Source organism: Lytechinus variegatus, chromosome 13 (assembly GCF_018143015.1).
Source record: "Lytechinus variegatus isolate NC3 chromosome 13, Lvar_3.0, whole genome shotgun sequence".
Taxonomy (NCBI): Eukaryota; Metazoa; Echinodermata; class Echinoidea; order Temnopleuroida; family Toxopneustidae; genus Lytechinus; species Lytechinus variegatus.
This window is the reverse complement of record NC_054752.1, coordinates 3,487,410-3,507,334: the sequence shown is the minus strand read 5'-3', so window position 1 is coordinate 3,507,334 and position 19,925 is coordinate 3,487,410. Positions and strand designations below refer to the sequence as shown.

The 19,925-nt window shown below is 36.1% G+C and overlaps 1 protein-coding gene across 5 annotated transcripts in view; it reads left to right on the top strand.

Annotated features, from left to right (window-relative positions):
- LOC121426521 (histone-lysine N-methyltransferase 2D-like) overlaps nucleotides 1–19,925 on the top strand; it is a 35,609-nt gene that overhangs the window by 9,974 nt on the left and 5,710 nt on the right. For all 5 annotated transcript variants that reach the window (XM_041622858.1, XM_041622857.1, XM_041622861.1 and 2 more), the window contains exons 2-10: nucleotides 1,742–2,337; nucleotides 3,152–3,307; nucleotides 9,040–9,199; nucleotides 10,572–10,696; nucleotides 11,095–11,310; nucleotides 13,200–13,310; nucleotides 16,355–16,453; nucleotides 17,565–17,736; nucleotides 19,283–19,443. In XM_041622858.1, the coding sequence (XP_041478792.1) occupies nucleotides 1,742–2,337; nucleotides 3,152–3,307; nucleotides 9,040–9,199; nucleotides 10,572–10,696; nucleotides 11,095–11,310; nucleotides 13,200–13,310; nucleotides 16,355–16,453; nucleotides 17,565–17,736; nucleotides 19,283–19,443 (1,796 nt within the window). The remainder of the gene's footprint in view (nucleotides 1–1,741; nucleotides 2,338–3,151; nucleotides 3,308–9,039; nucleotides 9,200–10,571; nucleotides 10,697–11,094; nucleotides 11,311–13,199; nucleotides 13,311–16,354; nucleotides 16,454–17,564; nucleotides 17,737–19,282; nucleotides 19,444–19,925) is intronic.

Genomic DNA, 19,925 nt, shown 5'->3' with positions numbered 1-19,925 from the left:
TCAATAAATTTTCTTGGGAGTTAGACTTGATAAAACAAGACCCCTTTTTCTGATTTTTTGATAACATTTTTGGGCACTTTTAATGTCTCGTGCGCATATTGCACCCAACTAGTAAAAAAAATGATGCCTTTCATGAGTGCGTGTGTGTGTACAGCAATCCATGGATAAAAAGAATACATTTAGAGAGAGAGAAATGATATAAGAAATAGAGGAGATTCCCTCTGTTTAAACAATGGAAAAATTGCTTCAAAATTAATCAATTGAAATAATGCAGATATATGGCCATTAAACCTTACATGTGGTAAGCATCTCACATTTTGATACAGAAAAAACCCTAAATTATGAAGTTGGATTTGGTTATGATATATATTCCTGACAATAGTGTAGTTATTCTTATCACAACACATGATAACAACAGGCAAAATACAATTAAACAAAAGAGAGGGTATTTAATGGTGGAGGGAAAACAAAAGTGAAGGTTTTGTTGACACCGGTTGTTTTTCATGGTTGATCACAGATTTATTTCTCCATCCTGTTTGAATAAACTGCTGGGCATGAGGTATTTTCAAAGGATGTAGGTGGAAATTAGCTAAATATTGATATTTGTTTAATGTGTAAATAGCGAGTTAAAGTGGTTGTTTTGGATAGTGATTTATCTTTAAAAGTTTTTTTTTGCGATTTCGGAGCTGAATAGCCCTGAAAAATGCCACAATTTAAGTTCATGGCTGATGTTACCTTGTAATCAACTTCCTACGCATTTGTCGCTGCTGTATCGTACTCATCTGTAACAAGTACATGTAAATGGCAAGGAAAAGGGAGATGTCAGCATTTCAAAAATTCAATAAATAAGTTGTTTTTCTCTTTGTAAAAGAAAAGGTGCTTTTGTAGGTCTCCATATTTTGCATGAAGCTTCTACAATAAGTCTTTGTTTTGTCTTTATCAAATGTTATCAGCGCACAAGTCTTGCAATCCCCAGCTCTGGCCTTTTTTTGTATTACCAGCTTTTGATGGTGATAGACAAGCCCTTTGGAATAGGTCTATTTTCATTTGCTTTATTGCCAATTTGTCCAATTACCAACTCTTCTACTATCATTTCATCTATCTTCAGTTCGTCCCCTATCCACATGGTCATATTGCCATTTCGTCCACTCACCATTTCGTCTAATAACCAGTTGGTCCTATAGCCATTTAGTCCATGTACCATTTGTTCTAATTGGAGTAAGTGTTAATTGGGTGAAATGAGTGAAAATAAAATAGTTATTAGACAAAATGGTCATAGACAAACTGGTGATTAGACGAAGTGATGATTGGACCAAATGGTTGTTAGACGAAATGTTTATGGACGGAATGGCATTAGACTACATGAAGGTAGACCATGTGATGAGTGGAGGAATTGGCAATTTACCTTGGAATTGACTTACTCAGGGCTTCAACATATAATGCGAAATTACCTTTCTCAAATTTTCCTTAAAAAAGAGCAATAAAGGTCACACTTTTCAGTCTGTTATTCTATTCTTGTTCTTTCAATGTGCCTTGAGAAATAAATAAAATTTAGAAATGGCAGTATGAATATTGGATTGCCATGATAGTCATTCTTGGGATTTTCTTTCTGTTACATATTTGATATGTGACAACAACTCTGATATATATTTCTATATTCTATGAAATATTGTCCTATTACACAACAGCCATCCATAGTAATATACTTTTCTTTGTTTCTGTTTTCTCTTTCCTATTGTAGAAGACCAAGATGTTGATCTCGATGCTTTACTCAACGACCTCTGTAAAATGGAGAATGACCTCAAGCAGAAGATCGATGAATCTGGCGGAGACTCGAGCACCAAGAAGTTATCGGCGCCACCACCGACATTCAAACCCACGCCACCACCGGTGGAGACAGACGCCGGCGATCTACCCCCGCCGCCGCCTATGCCAGATGAAGAAGAGAGTGGGATGATGGGTGACCTTCCACCGCCACCACCCATGAACGGTGAGGCCAGGATGCCGCCACCGCCAGAGGACTTCCCCGCCCCACCACCATCAGATGAAGATGCGACTACACCGGTGTCGCCAACACCGACATTAACCCCCACACCCGGTGCTCCAGAGTCGCCCATGACACCAACGACACCCACACCAAGACACACAGCCCCGGTGCCGGCACCATCGGTACCGGCACAGAAGACGGTGCTCCACACCCAGCCACCGGCACCATTAGACTTCAGCGCTGCCAATGGTAGCGTTAAGACTCTTCCTAATGTCAGTGTGACGTCACCGACAACACCGTCACCGAGCCCTATGTCACCATCTGGTTATGCATCATTTGGAATACCACCCGTAAGCTTATATCTGGATACATTTCATGAATTTAACAAGTGCTCATCAATGTCATGTTCAGTATTCCCTTAATGTCCTTCAATCAAAAACAGAATGGTCACTAGAAAAAAATTATATACATTGTAAGCAAAAATCAAAGAATAAGAAAAGTTATAATGCTCTTGAATAATCAAGGCTTGAGCAGATTTTGAAATTAAGTGTAAAGAATGAAAATTATTGTTACATGTATATTATGGAATAGCCTGCCTGTGGTTTGCGAAACAGAAATGCTTTAGTCGTTTTCAAAGTGACAATTGAGGGGATAAAAAATGGGGGTTCGGTTTGGGTACAAAAATGATGATTATTCTATGGGATAGAGCCCTTCTGTAGTAAGGGGGAGCAAATTGACCAATACTACATGTATGTATGGACTTTCATTGACTGTGTGTTATATATACATGTTGCTAGTCTCTAGATATACCTTTTACTTGCAGTGTGAATGAATTGTATGAATGTATTGAGTAGAAAATGGGTCTGTATTACAAGACTACACTACTCAAGATGTTGCATTATTGGTAAGGAACTCCTGAAGGAACCTGGCCAGGGGTCTGTAACACAAAGCTTAGCAATGATTGTTCAACATTTTTCTACGATTGATTGCATTAACTACAATGTACAATCAATCTAGAAAATCGGGCATACGATTAATCGCTAGCGTTTGTGTTACGGGACCCAGATTTGAGTAGAGGAGCTTAGTTGATCCTGTCAATGTCTGCTGGTTCGTATTTGCTTCACACGGAAATAATTGAATGAGAATGTTATCCTTTCTTTACAGGATCAACTTACACAGAGCGTGAGGGTTAAACTCAAGGACCTGGAGTCGCAGCTGGAGCTGGATCCCAGTCTCTCGGAAGAGGAGAAAGCTGCCAAGCTGAAGTCGGAGAAGATTAAGATTGCCCTTGAGAAACTCAAGAAGGCTAGGGTTCAGAAGGTGAGTGATATGTAGATTGGAGGGAGCAGGAATCTGAGATGGAGAAGGAAAAGGAGAAGGAAGGAAAGAGGTGAACTTATTTGTCTCAATGGGCTAATCTACATGTATGCCTTAAAAAAGCCAGTAGTGAGAGTGATGGAATAAGAGAGAATGTGTGGACTTACCCATAGTTGAAAATTGAGCACACACAAGCTTCACATTTGGACTGAGGACTTGCATTGGTACCTTGTGGAGCGTTGTGGCCCAGTGGATTAGTCTCCGGACTTTGAAACAGTGGGTCGTGGGTTCGAATCCCAACCACGGCGTAATTTTCTTCAGCAAGAAATTGATCCACAATGTGCTGCACTTAACCCAGGTGAGGGAAATGGGTACCTGGCAGGAATTTATTCCTTGAAACGCAGCGCGCGTAACAGCTGCACTGCTAAAGCCAGGGTAATTATGCTGCATATACTGTATAGCGCTTAGAGACTTCTGACAAAGTAAGTATTAAGCGCTTTCTAAACCTACGCGTGTTAGTAATCACTCAGCCACTCTCCTTGACAATATTTTATGTAACTCATTACCACCCCCAGAATCCTTAATAGTCCTTTCTGATATTACTGATCATTATCCAATTATGTCATTTTTCAATCTTAAATGTTCCTTAAATAAAGTATATCCCCTACCAGCTAGACGTAGGGCCACCCCAGAAAAATTAGCTAGTCTTGGTGTCAGTTTAGATAGAGTTGACTCGTCTAGCGTTTATAACACTGACGATGTTGATTTATCTTTAGGCAATTTTTTAAGTATATTTAAAAAACATCTAGATGATCATATTCCTAAAAAGAATGATAATCGAGTTAATTATAAAACATCACCCAGACTTCCCTGGATTTCTAACTCCCTCTTGCGCTCAATTAATAAAAAAAAACGACTGTACTATAAATTCAAATTGAAGAAGAATGAACATTCAAAAATTAAGTATACTTCTTATAAAAATACATTAATAAAAGTCTTGCGTGCAGAAAAAAAGAAATATTACTCGATTCAATTAGAACAATATAAACATGATATGAAAAACACATGGAAAGTTATTAAGCAAGCTTTGAATATTTCAAAAAAGAAATCAAATATTACTAAAATAAGATTTAATAATCGGAATATAGAAGATCCCACAGAAATCGCCAATGTTTTGAATTCTTACTTTTCTACGATAGGGGAAAATTTGGCACAAAAAATTCCACAATCCAATAAGCATTTTTCTAAATTCCTGGGACAACCTAATGCCAATTCCATTTTCTTCTATCCGACTACTATTTATGAAGTGACCGATATTGTTTCCTCCTTAAATAATAAACACAGTGCTGGTCATGATGACATAAGTAATTTTATATTAAAAGGAACCATATCGTCTATTGTTGAGCCCTTGACACATATATTAAATAAATCTATATTAAGTGGTATTTTTCCTAAACAAATGAAAATTGCGAAAGTTATTCCCTTATTTAAAAAGGGAGACGAGCTTGATGCTGGTAATTACCATCCTATATCCTTACTCTCTTCTCTTTCTAAGATTTTAGAGAGATTAATTTTTATTAGAACAACTAAATTTCTTAAAATCAATAATATATTCACTAACTTCCAATTTGGTTTTAGACAAAAACATAGCACTATCCACGCTCTTTTAAATTTTGTGCATAAAGTAGCCCATTCTTTAGATGATCATTCGCATCTAATTGGTATATTCCTGGACTTCTCCAAGGCATTTGACACTATTAACCACGACATTTTACTTTACAAGCTTTCTCATTATGGAATACGTGGAATTGCCTTGGAGTGGTTCAGGAATTACCTTAAAAATAGAAAACAATATGTTTATTTAAATAATCACATCTCTAATCAACATGACATTAATTGTGGTGTCCCACAAGGTAGTATATTAGGGCCTCTTTTATTCATTATTTACATTAACGATTTTCATAGATCATCTGACACTCTTTCTTTCATTCTTTTTGCAGATGATTCCAATGTATTTTTTGCTCACAAAAACCCTCAAACTCTAGTTCAGATCATGAATTTAGAACTGCTAAATTTGACTCAATGGATACGCGCCAATAAACTATCTCTTAATTTAAACAAAACCAAATATATGATATTTAGTAATTCTATTGAATCTTTACCTTCTGACATTATCTTTGATGATACACCTTTACAATGTGTTTCCCAAATTAAATTTTTAGGAATTATAGTTGATAATAAACTTTCTTGGAAACCCCACGTTCTTCATGTGAGCAAAATATTATCTCGTAATATTGGTATAATTAATAAGTTAAAACACTATTTTCCTCAGGTCACATTACTCATGTTATATTCCTCCTTAATTTTACCGTACCTTAATTATGGAATATTAGCATGGGGAAATACCCATAATTCTTTATTGGACAAAATATTAATTTTACAAAAGAAAACACTCCGAATTATATGTAATGCACCAGTTCGTCCTCATACAGATCAATTGTTCCTGGAACATAAAATCATGAAAATAAAAAATTTATATTTATTTCAATTAGGTCAATTCATGTATAGATACAAAAATAATTCGTTGCCATGCATATTTGACTCTATGTTTCACCAAAACCAATCCCTCCATAACTATCCCACCAGGCAGTCAAATGAATATCACTTGCCCCTCCTCAGAACGCATCTAGCACAAAATACTTATTTATATACAGGTCCAAGATTTTGGAACTCCCTTGGCGATGAGATTAAAGATGCCCGTTCTTTACTGTCCTTTAAAAACAAATTAAAATTTATGCTCCTTATTTCCTAATGAATTATATTCACTGTTTAAACTAAAATTTTGTATCATTTTTTGCTAATCTATGTTTATACAGAACATAAAGCCTTATTATTATTTTTTTTTCCAGTTAGACATAAAATTTGAAAGTTATATCTTGTCTATACATTATATTGTACCTTTTTTATTGTATGTGTGTGTGTGTGTGTGCGTGTGTAATGGTGTATTTGTATATGTGTGTATGGTGGGGTGTGTGTGTGTATGTTTATGTGTAATGTGTATATGTATGCGTGTATGTATTTGTGTGTATGTGTGTGTATACATGTATATATATATATGTGTGTGTGTGTGCGTGTATTGATGTGTATGTATGTGTAGACATAATATAATTATATGCAGCAAATTAGCTTTGCATCCCTCTCCCTATCTCTATTTTCTTTCTATATTCTAGGCAGTTGTTATCGTACTATTGTCCACCTCATGTTCATGTGTTGTGTTGTTTCGTGTTATTTACTATTATTACTTGCCTTTTCGTTATCTTCATGTATTACTTTACGTATATTTCTATATTCCTTGTATCTATTTTTTGAGGGGTCCACATTATACAAGCTTTGCTTTTCAGTGGACCCCTCCATTCTTCTTATGATATATAATTGCGTTGATTCAATTATATCTAATGATATTGATTATATTGATTTAATTTGACATGTATGTTAATTTATATTTAGATTACTTTCAAATATGTATTTTTTTTTTCTTCCAATATTGAATTTTGTTCATGCTATTGTTTATTTAAATTGAATCAATCTATTTTGTACTTATTTGTATCATTTTGAAGAATGAAAATAAATTTGAATTGAATTGAATATTAAGCGCTATATAAGCAAGTATAATTATTATTATTACGTGACAATGGCAAACGGTCCATCAATAGACTCTTGCATATAGGGGTGCAGTCACTTGGAGAAATGGGAAGTGTGTTTGTCTGTATTTTGGAATCTGAGAGAGAGAGACAAACAGAGTCAGAGAAAGATAGAGAGAAAGATAAGAGAGATAGACAAAGGAAAGATTGTGATAGAAAGAGTGAGATGTAAAGAAATATGGAGATGGATAAAGACCTTGAGCAAAGAGATGAGGAAGAAGAAAACAAGTTAACTGAGAGAGAAGAAATAAAAGATAAATGAAGGAAGAAAGAGATAGAAGAAAGGTAAGAGAAATGTAAGCAAGCAATCAGATAAATGAGAAGTTTAATAAACAAAAGACATCATTGTACATCAATAGAGAATACTCGGATCTGATAGCAGAATAAGGGCACGGTTCCTAATCAAGCTCACCAGGCCAAACCAAACGAAGACCACAGCAGGAATTGAGACTGGAAGTCCCTTCTCGGTGGCCAAAGATTTGACAATTCAATCATCTGATTCCAAAAAAAGAAGTTTTGACAGCAGCCATTGTTGCTAGCTGCCTCCATAGCTCAAGACAATCAAACTGAAACTGAGAGTGAAAGCTCGGTCTCTGCCAACGAAAATCAATTATCGGATGACGTTTGTTCAATTGACAATTAGATGAGATTTTTTTTCAGTTGGCAATTGTCAGATTGTCTTCCATTCAGTAGTATTTGCCTCAGTGGCCTGTCCAGAGGTGGTAGCGATGAGTTTTTGTGGGGGAATGCTCGGTCTATGCCAAAGAATATTGATGATTTGATGGCATTTCTTCACTTGACTGTTAGATGAGGTTTTGGGGGAATTGGAAAAAGTCAAATGATCATCCATTCCATATATTTGCTTTGATATCATATCCGGCGGTGGTAGCGAAGAGTGTTGGTGTGGACAAGACCTCAAGGACATGACTGTGTGTTTGAAATAATAATGATAATTGGGTGACTCTTCGTCAATTGACGATTGGATGAGGTTTCTGCAATTGAAAAATTGTCAAATCATCATCTATTCAGTGGCATTAATTGCCTGAGTGGCCTGTCTGGAAGTGGTAGCTAGTGAAGAGTTTTAGGGGAGAAGCTCAGTCTCTGCCTAGGAATATCAATTATCGGACGTTTGTTCAGTTGACAGTTACATGTTTCTTCCGTCAATTGTGAAATCATCCTAATCCATTCAGTAGTATTTACATCAGTTGCCTGTCTGGAGGTGGTAGCGAAGAGCGTTGGTGTGGATTAGATTCAAAGACCTCAAGGACACATCAGCATGTATTATGTTAATACTATAAGGAGAGTGAAGTGCACCTGTGTCTGTACCTGTTCATGGGTGGGTTCTTCATCGATCAAGGAGAATGTTCTTGAATTCTTCCTTAGTTGTCAATTTTACATTGTGTTTGTTCTCTATCGTATTATTTGGAAGGGATCCATATCAAGAAGCAAATCAACATCTTCTTGATCCAACTCCTGAAGTGTCATTGATTAGTAGAGGACAGGAAGCCAATGGCAGATGGTGTTTGACACCATGAAACTAGAGTTCTGGATCTGGTGTTCAGTGAAGCAATATTATTTATTCGGCAAATAATGCATAAATACATTTCAGTATAAACAATGCAAAATAAGAAATATCAACCATTGGAACGCCAGGGACAGAAAAAGTTAACTGAATTACTGTAGCATAAAGCCTCCTGTCTCAATACTGTATTTACAATAATTAGAGGACATTGCAAAAATCCCTACTCAGTGTCGAGGTTGTGGTTGCACCATGTAGGTGACATTGTCCTGAAAAGGGAACCTACTGAGTACACTCCTCACGAAAAGTAGAGAATACTGCTAGAAACATCGAGACAAACATTTTTTTCTTTGCACCACTATCACAGAAAGATTTAAAACATCAATCCCTTTCAGAACCACTTCACCTCCAGGATGCAACTGCAAACCTCTACACCTAGTCTCACCACCATGCAAAGCAGCCTTCAAAGCTCACAAAATCTTAACCATTTTCCTGTACTTATCCCCTCTTTCCAGCTGATCGTGCGGGTGTACATGGAAGATGGAAGCTCCAAGACGATGTTTGTCGACGAGACGATGAGGGTCAGGCAGGTCTGCCACATGCTGGTGGAGAAGAACCACTTGGATGAGAGACCAGACTGGACAATCGTTGAGCAGATTCCAGATCTCCTCATGGGTAAGTTAGTGTGTTTTTTTCTTAAATATCAAAGTTTTTATTAAAAGAAATCATCAATAATTACAATATTTTTTAAGGATTTACAAGATTAAAACATAAAATCATGGAACATAAAAGAAATAAAGAAGAAAGATTGAAAATAAACAAGATAAAGCTTCCAAGGGTGAGACTCTGAGACGGGAAAGAGACCAACTTTCGAGTAGACAGGAAAAAACCCAACCAGACAACATAGGAATTATTAGAAAATCAGATTAGGAGAGGATGTGAAGCTGAGAGACCCCCTCCCCATTGGTAAGTTAGTTGTTACTTCTTGTAACATCCCACTTTACAGAACTTTACTGGCCAAAAATACATTCTTATTCAACGGTCCTAAATTCTGGAACTCACTCGCTAATAATGTTAAAGACAGTGTCTCCTTGAATTCATTCAAACGTAAACTCAAACGTATCCTGCTTAATTCCTATAATTCTTCTCAACGGAACTAACACTTCATTATCTTGATTATAATCCTTACATTTTTCACTTTTATTTTTATCTTTTTTCATCTATATTGTCCTGTCATATCCTTTGTTATTTCACCAGATCAAGCTGGTTCATGGTCAGCCCTTTCCCATTCTTAGTTTTACTCCTTTTAAAAACTAGTTGTCTTGTACTGTCCTGTCTCTTGTTTTGTCTTGTCTTCTACGTCTTGTCATCCCCTCTCTCTGTTTTTTCCTGTCTTGCGCAACATATCCTTTACAACGAAGACCTCTTTGTGTGAAAAGCTTTGCATTTGTTCAGTTTTTATGTTTCCGTCAATATGATTTCTTTTTCTCTTTTTCTTTCCTGTAATACATGCATGTACGCATATAGTAAGTCGACTATAATTTCTTCTTTTCCAAGGGGGATCCACAATTTTACAAGCTTTGCTTTTTAGTGGATCCCCCTCATTTCCATTTCCATATCCATTTATGCTCTATATTATACTGTGTTTTTTTTTTACGAAGTAAGAATGCCCTTCTGTAAAATTGTATTTGATTTATATTGTTTTATATTACTTTGTATTATGTTTTGAATGGAAATGAAATAAAAGAATTGAATTGAAATTGAATTGAATTGTTGAAGTACCATACCTCAGGATTGATTGATTGATTTTATTTATTCATTTATTTTTTTTATTTATTTTTTTTTATTCACCAATTTAATTATCAGGCAAGATACATGTAATAACCAACATGACAGATTTCATATAAACATTACGATAGAAATATGAAATTGAGCACCAGCCATTGCCTGGGGATCACCTAAAGAATTTAAAAATTCTGTTGAGAGGTTCTCCAAATTGGCTGGATTAGTAAATTATGAAGAATTATTTATCTGCTGTTGATTTCAGAGAGGACATTAGAAGATCATGAACACCTGGTCACCGATGTGATGCTAAATTGGAAAAGAGAAACGACCAATAGGATCCTCTTTCAGGAGAGAAGGGACAAATACGCCATCTTTAAGAATCCACAGGTATGTACATGACTCTGGGGTCTTTTCCGTTATACTTAAGCCTGCCTACTACTCAGCTTTCCACTCCTTCTAGTCCTTTTAAGGACTACACTAATTTTGAAGAGAATACTCTACTTTCAAATCTTCACTTTCTCACCTGTCCGTTTCACCTACATTTCTATCCACTATTATCTCAGTCCTTCCTGGACTTTAAACATGGTTTACCGTAAACCTCTTCTGCGATTGTTCATACCACCATGCAAACCTTCAGATTTCTACTGTTATACTGTTTTCATAATATTCATTTCTTTGAGATGCTTTTCTGCTTTGCTTACAGTCGAGTGTAGCAGATCCCAATATACTCCTTACCTTTCACATTGCTTTAATTACTTTTTTTGTCTCTTTCTACCCTTGTCCAGAACTTCCTCCTATCCCAGCATGCCTCAGAGGTGGCGACGCAGTTTGCGGAGAAGTCCAAGCAGTCGCTCATCGAGGAATTCTTCAACGCGGGGAACAGGATCCCGGAGATAGAGGGCCCGCTCTATCTGAAGCAGGAAGGAAAGAAGTCCTGGAAGAAACACTACTTTGTCCTCAGAGGATCTGGTCTTTATTACTCCCCCAAAGGAAAGTCAAAAGTAAGTTTTGAATTTTGAATCCATTTCAGCATTTCTAGAATGTGCAATAAAATGATATATGACAATGTTAAAATACATGCATCTCTCTTTTGTCAATGTTGATATTACACATCAAAATCTCACTTGCATAACTATGTTTAATAGTTTTTTTTTATAATTTCAGGGGCCTGTTGTAGAAAGAGAGAAAGAGTTGCGTTTAAACGCAAGTCAAAATATCAAGCGCAAGTCCCGAATATGGGTGCTTCATTCGTTGAAAATCAAGTTGCGCAAGGTTTTTTGAGTTGCGTTTGATCACAACTCTTTCTGCAATGGGCCCCTTACCTTCTTCCAGACTGTTTTTTTCTTTTATAATGTCAAAAGAGAAAATAGATTTTGTAGATTAGCTAGTTTCAGGCAATCACTGACATTTCCAAGTGGATGTATGACACAAATTATATAAAAAAAAAACATTTGATTTGTGGTTTCTGGATAGGACAGTATTTAAGTTGTGTTCCTTTGAGATTTATTATTATTTTTCCCATATAATAAAATGAAAAAAAGATCTTGTATATAGATCAGCTTCTTTCAGCCTCTCACTGACTTTGCCAAGTGGGTGTGTGACATAAATTTGACAAAATATTTGAATTTTTACCTGTAATTCTAGAAGCGTTAAATGCCAAACCACAATTTACATCATTAGAGAAGGGGGAGGGGGGGAGGAAGGAGGAAGGGGAGATAATCTCCTTGAGCAATTTGTCTATGAAGTCTGGAAAAAAGTAAGGCAGGAACAAAAAGCAGTCACTTCAGCCAAGTTTCGTGATCTCAGAAACCCTTTTCCTTTTACCTCGTTCATGCGGTTTATGGATGCCATTCAATGAGGAAAGAAAGACAAGAGAGGATTGCTATGGAACCCTGAAATGGTTTCATTTATGCCAAGTTTCTTGAGCGAGCTTGGAGGATTTTGAAGCCAAATAATGAAAGACATTTCCTTCTGATAAACATTAAGTCCCTGCTGTTTCATCGCTGTACTGAATGTTCTGTCAAAATCCAGAGATACTGCCCAAGAAACACATAAACATCACTATAATAAAATAATAAGCATTAGTTATTTTTGCAGTTCTAATTCTGTTCTGAAGGGGTTTATCAATATGAATTCATAGTGATATTGTTTTCAAATTTTACTGATTGTTGCTAATGAAAGCTAAATATGGTGATTACATCTGTGAATTTAAAGCCAATAAAGCGTGTTTTAAAGTTTATTCCAGTTGCGACTTTTTCCTTTGTTTATTATTTGAATATGAAACAAATCATCTTCACAGAGATTTATGGGATTGAAAGGTTACCTTTATTTTAGAAGTCTTGGGATCTTTAATCATGCCAATGTAGAAAAAGATGTCATGTGAATAGATAGTAAGCAATAATGTGGTATTTTACATGCATGTTTAAATGTTACAGTCTTTTTAATGGATAGGACTTACATGTACATGTAGATTTGAAATATCAATAATTGATGAATTATTTTTGATATAGCTTTTTTACCATGGTATTAACATTTTATTATAAACAATGTGCATGAATTTATTTTTCTTTGATATATTTTTTATTTCTTTAAATTTGACATGATAAGATATGATACTTAAAAAAGCAAATACCGTTAGCTTTATGTATCATATTTCTGTATGGGTTGATTTTAAGCATAAAATAATTTTTTATCAGAAAAGCTAGTTTAAGAAGATGCAAAAGAAAGTTTGGGAAAGAATGGAATAAACCGAAAATCATTACATTGCATTGAAGTTTAACATTTTATTGTTTTTATATATGAAAAATGTTGTACATGTAATTAATATAAGACTCATCATCTCCTTTGCAATCGGACCAACTCTCTTTATCTTCTTTTGTTTTCTTCACAGTCAACCAAAGACATTGTATGCCTGGTTCAATTTGAACACACCAATGTATACAATGGAATGGGATGGAAGAAAAAGTACAAGGCACCCACAGATCATTGTTTTGCTCTCAAGGTAAATTGACCATTCAACTAGTTTTCTTTCGTTGTTTTTCTTTAAAAACAATGTCATTCAGAGAAATGTGCATGTAGTGGTACAACAAAACCATCAAACTTCAATTCATTTTTATGTTCATAAATAAATGTCATTAAAGGAGAATGAAACCTTTGGACCAAGATAGCTTGTGTGAAAACAGAAAAATCAAAGAAACAGATCAACGAAAGTTTGAGAAAAATCGGACAAGTAATGAGAAAGTTATGAGCTTTTGAATATTGCAATCACTAATGCTATGGAGATCCTCACATTGGCAATGCGACAAAGATGTGTGATGTCACTCTTGAACAACTCTCCCCATTACTTTAGTATATATTTCACTTAAATTGCCTCTTTTATTACATCTATCAGTAGAACATGTATTCTTTCTATAGGAGGGCATGTAATACAGAATTTTAAAGAATACATCATGGATAAAGAGTTTGTATCACCATACGAAAAAGCAAAAAGACACATTTTCAGGGTATTTCATAGTCCATCAAAGGGAAAGTTGTTCATGTGTGACATCACACATCCTTGTCGCGTTGCCAATGGGAGGATCTCCATAGCATTAGAGATTGCAATATTCAAATGCTCATAACTTTCTCATTATTTGTCCGATTTTTCTCAAACTTTCTTTGTTCTTATTCTTTGATTTTGCTGTTTCGACACAAGCCTACTTGTTCCAAAGGTTTCATTCCCCTTTAAATATCAAACTTTTTTTAGCTGCACTTCACACCAGACCTCCCAAATGTAGTACAACAATACACCAGTCGGTGGACTGTACTTTATCAGAAGAAGAAGAAGACTTGTTTTTCAGTTCACAAGCCTTATGGATATTGTGCATAAGATGGAATAACTGATAATCTGAAAATAATACTTAAGGATAAATTCCAGTATTGGTAATGATCTCAAAATGAATTTTCACAGAATCTAATATAATGACCACCCAAGTGTCTGTTTGTATGAATAAAAAATATGTGCCAAAGGATTCTGGAAGAAATTGTGTAATTGCTGAGAAATAAGCAAAATGAGCGCGGATTCGGTCACTTCCGTCGGGTCTTTATTCCAGCAATAATAATACACTATCCCACGTGTGCTTCTCTGTGTTGGTAATCTTCAACGTGAACATTTTTCAGCGTAGATTTCAAGATTTCACAAAGTTCAGTTTATGTAACGGTACCAGATCTAGATCCTCGATGATATACTGACAATTAAGCCTGGTTTTACAGACTTTCTCATGAAATCAGTGTTTACTGCAACTACTAGAATTTCTCTTTAAAATGAAAATCAAAGAATAAGAAAAATGATTGATGAAATTCTGTAAAGATCCAAATACACACAAATAGTGATTTTTATTTATTTGATGCATAATAATTACTGTGGGTACCGTTTCATGTTTAGACTTTTGCCATTTTAAATTTGAAATGCAATAGATGTTTATGTACTTTTTTCATGGTTGGTGTTATCTAAACAATTCATCATAAAACTTCTTGAATCTTATGCCAACAAATGCTTCTGGGGATTATTCAAAGAATTGCTCTTTGCTGCAAACTTGCGCGAAGAACAATATAAACAATGATAATGCTAATTAAAAACAATTGAAGCCAAGGGTAGGTTACCTGATACAGACAGTTCCAAAGGAGTGTTTTCTTGAAGCACATAGTGATTTGCACTGATTAATTTGTTCTAAGCCAATCGGATGCAAGTATTTTATTAGATTATAACAGTCATCACTGAAAACCCACTGAATATTTGTTTCATGATATGCCTCCCTGGAATTGTTTCATGTTGTGACCTCAAGAGTTTGAATCAACAATGGAGAATGGAAAATGCTCAAGGTAAAACCGAAAACCCCGGGGGAAGGCACTGATGTCATCTTGCTCCGGGTCGCTTCCTGTTTTTGCGTGCGGTATCTCTTTACCCCCCCGGTAGCCACGAGCGCTCTCTCCCCCCGAGAGGAACCCGACAACAAGGAACATCTGGAGAACATTTCTGGTGGAAATCTTCTTCGTGCAAGATAACATGGTTCCGTTCTCCTTCGGGAATCCTACAGCATCTGGCATGATTGACATTCAAGTATGCCCATGCGCTTTGGTTGTGGTTGGAACTTCATTGTTTTTGTGTTGGCATTGTTCAATATTCTCTCACTTTTACTTTCCATTAGACAAACGTTATATATATCTTGTATTTTTCCAGATTATTTTCTTGTCCATTTCTTAGTTTTCTGTATGTAATAGCTGATAGTTTGTTTTTCTACCTAAAAACCTTTGTACAGGGGAGGCCAGGGCCCCGTCTCACAAAGAGTTAAGATAAATCCAATCAATCTCAGCTCTCTGGAAATCCATCCATATCATTATTTTTTCTACAGGAAATTTGCACAATCTTCGTAGCTAAAACAAAGAGAATCACACTGAATCTTCAGGAAAACAACAATGTATGAATATGTTTACTGTACATCATGCCTAGAAAATATTTTGAAATAATTTGCATTTTAGATGTTGACATTGCTGGCCGTCAATAGTTGTGGTTGATCAGATAATTTGCAACGCTTTGTGTTTATGGGGTCTTTATGTGCAGGGTTTTTTTATGAAATAGGTTCCAGTAAAAGAATTGAACCTGTATAATAAAGACCGATCAAGGGAGACAAGAAAAGTGGTCTTTATGAGCAGCAGGTCTTGATGAACAGGTTACTGTAATACACATTTCAATAGGAAATACCAATGAATGGAAACCAAACTTGTGGTCATTATGGAGATGTTGTGGCTTGGTGGATATAATTATTCAGACTTATGGCGGCACCTGCGTCCTTTGGCAAGGCATTTATGTACATTTGCCACTCTCCACCCTGGTGTAGAAACATTGCATCAAGCGCGATATTAATGTTTCATATTATTAGTAGAAGCAGGTGGTCCTTCTCTATAGACTTTATAAAAAAATATATACATGTTCCATTGGAAAGCTATCTAGAAAGTTCTTTTATTTACCATTATTTGTATATTTTCTTTTCTCTTAATTTTTTTCAGCACCCTCAAATTCAGCAGAAATCCAAATACATCAAGTACCTGTGCGCTGAGGACTACAGGACGTGTCAGAGATGGATAGCTGGATTAAGATTAGCCAAGGTAAGAGCATTTCTCCGCTCTTCATTCATTCATCCGTCCTTAAAGCCCAAGAAAAAATTTGGTAAAGGGTCAGTTATCTCAAGCATCTTCTAACATTTTAATCTTATAAAAGTGGAGTTTTTTTCAGCCATTGATTCTTTGTGAGAATTTGAATTTTGAATTCTAGGACATTGAGCACCCTTTAGTGATCTTTTTTGGGGGCTTTGAAAAGTATTTTTGAGCACTTTGATATAACACATTTAGTGATAAGATATGAGAAAGCTACAGTAAAAGATGATGCCTATTCTGTGGTTGAGAAGTGGCTTGATATAACAAGAAAAATATATATTTTGTTTCATCTAGCTACCGATCAAAATGTTTTTTCATGAAAAATTGCAATACTGTCAAATAAACACATTTTTATGATACACTCTTTATGTACATCCTCTGCATCATAATTTTCTGGGGTAGACGCATTTGATATAATCTAGTAATGAATTTGAATAGTGATATGCACTTTTGGGAATTTACCAAAACTTACTTCAGGTCTTAAAAGAAGTTCCTTCCTAGATCCTAATGTTGCATGCTTATCAATTATCATTTTAACGAGTTAAAACGAAGGTAACAAAAAGTAGGAAGCTCGTCAAAGCCAGTCCTCCTGCTGTTTTCACACTGCTCAGGATATTATTGAAATCCTTTCCAATTTGCAGATTCTGGCAGTTCTGTCATAATTATTTATTTCAATTATTGTGAAATCTTATCTTCACAAACTTCACACCTGTATTAAACAGGCTGTAATGCTTTGTGCATAGGATTTTATTCATTCTTTAATCCTCGTGTGTGCATGTATCTGAGTTTTGTCAGACGTGTATCGATCAGATATGTACGTCTGGGACTGACCTTTAACGTCACCATCCGAAAGACGTGACCAGGACTCGAACCTTTGCATCAATTTGAAACCTCCCCACAGCTTGGATTACAGGGGCATGCCACAACTCCCAGTTTAACCCAATCTCATACATGTAGGTGTATGATTTAAACATTTTTTAAACAATTACAGTGTTAAGATAGTTTGGAAATTATGGATATTGATAATAATTCACACTACAAAAAATTGTTTCTTTCTTTGTAGTACAACAAGGTGCTACTGGACAACTTCAACGACACGCAGCGAGAGATGACAGAGTATGCTTCGAGTGCGGAGAGTATGTCGCAATCAAGCAGTCTGACTGATACAGCTTCACTATCAAGCATGCAGTCTAGTTCTAGCTCACAGAGCTCAGGCAGTCTCCCCGCAACTCATGGTATGTGGTGGGAGCTGTGTGTGTGGCAGACAACATGTCGTAGGTGTGGTTGTTTAGAATGTGGATGTATGTGCCTTCATTTCATGTTATGTCATTAGTATGCATTCCAGATTGAGATAACAGAGCTGTCTTATGGTAGGTGGTTGGAGCTAAGTATGTGGCAACAACATGTCGTAGGTGTGGTCGTTAAGAATTTGGATGTATGTGTCATTTCATGTTATTCCATGGGGATGTCTTCTAGTTTTAGCTCACAGAGCTAAGGCATTCTCCTTCCTACTCATGGTACATGTAGGTGGTAGGGCTGTATATGTAGCAACAACATGTTGTAGGTGTGTTCGTTGAGATTTTAGGTGTCTGTGTCGTTATTTAATATTCCATTAGCATGTGTATTAGTTTTAGTTCCTCGAGCTCAGGCAGCCTCCGTGCAACACATGGGAGGTGGTAGGAGCAGAGTGTGTGGCAACCACATGTTTTAGGTGTGGTTGTTGGATGTATGTGTCATCATTTCATGTTATTCCATTAGTATACTATCTTGTTTTAGCTCACAGAGATCAGGCAGTCTCCATACATCTTGTAATAGGCGAAAGGAGCTTAGTTTGTGGCAACAACATGTTGTAGGTGTGGTTGTTTAGAATTTTGACATATTAGTCATCATTTCATGTTATTCCATGGGAATGTCTTCTAGTTTTAGCTTGCAGAGCTCAGGCAGTCTCCCTGCAACCCTTGAAAGGTGGTAGGAGCTGAATGTGTGGCAACAACATGTTGTAGGTGTGTTTGTTTAGACAGTGGGTGTATGTGCCATCATGCCATGTCATTCCATTAGTATACTATCTTCCATTCACGAGTGGATACCATGCGCGACCATGGGGTCTCGAAAAGCACCCTAAACACGTAATTTCCATATTCTGAAAATGTACCCCTTAACAAGTACTGGCGTGTGAAACCCTTCCCTTAACAAGTATTGGAAACAAAACGATAGTCTTGGCAAATGTTACCTGAAATGAACCCCTAAACAAGTACAGGAATGTTTTATTGTTATGGGTCCTTCGGTCGTCGGCATTACCTTATTTGGTTTAGTATGACCCCACGTCCTTCTACACGTCGCGCAAATCGGACTCTAAACATGAAGTGTTGGGGCAAAAAGGACATCCTTTTAAAACATTTTAATTTTGTTTTATCATCCCCGCAAATTCGACCCTAAACACGTAATCTTCCTAGCGAAATAGATACCCTTTTTTCATTATTTTTGTGTTTTTGACACCCTTATCACGTTACGTACTTAACGTGCCCTAGCGTGAAAAAGACATCCTTTTTACATGTTTTTTTTAGTCACGCATGGTATCCACTCGTCAATGTAAGTGCCCCCCCCCCCGGGTTCCTTGGGTAGTATTTGAATCCATGATGTCTCGTTTAGAGCTACTATGCCACTATACCTTGACGCTTCCATGAAAGTGTTTAGAACTATTTATCATGTGTTGACTGGCTGAATATCACAGCATTTTTCTTAAAATTGTTCATCACTTGTTTGTATTCTTATCTGCCGCAGGGTCGAGCCCAAGCAATAGCATCACCGCCAATCTCAACGCCCCCCTGGTCTTGCCCCAGATGACTGCCCAGTATCGCAAGAGCAGCATGGGCAATATGTTCTCCAACGCATGGAAACGAGGGCAGGAGGCCGAGACGCATCACCAGCAGTCATTGCACAGGGTAACTATAGCGACCTGGTCATGTGACTGGTATCAACCAATCACACCAAGGCATTTTATTTGTTTTCCTTGTTTGATTTTTGTGTAATTATGCATTATTTTTTATTTTTGTGGATTTAAGTGAACAGCTAGAATTTCAGTTTTGTTTCAGTTAATGCATGTTCTTATAAGCATTTGTATCTTTAAGGTGAAATTGATGTTAGTGAACTGTGACCTACATACAGTATGTGTCGATATTGTTTTTATGGTTTAATTATATTTTTCGCTTCAGAGGAATTGGTGAGATTGTTTTTGTTTAATTTGCATTTGTTAATTGGGATTACTTTTCCTTTGTGTTTCTATATATGTTGGCAAAAATTCAAACATCAAAAGTTAAGATTAGTGGAAAATTCATTTCTGTAATATGACTTTCATTAAAGTAAAAAAAAATCAGTCATTATCTGTAAATGATCATAATGTATTGTTTGATGACATTTTAAAAAT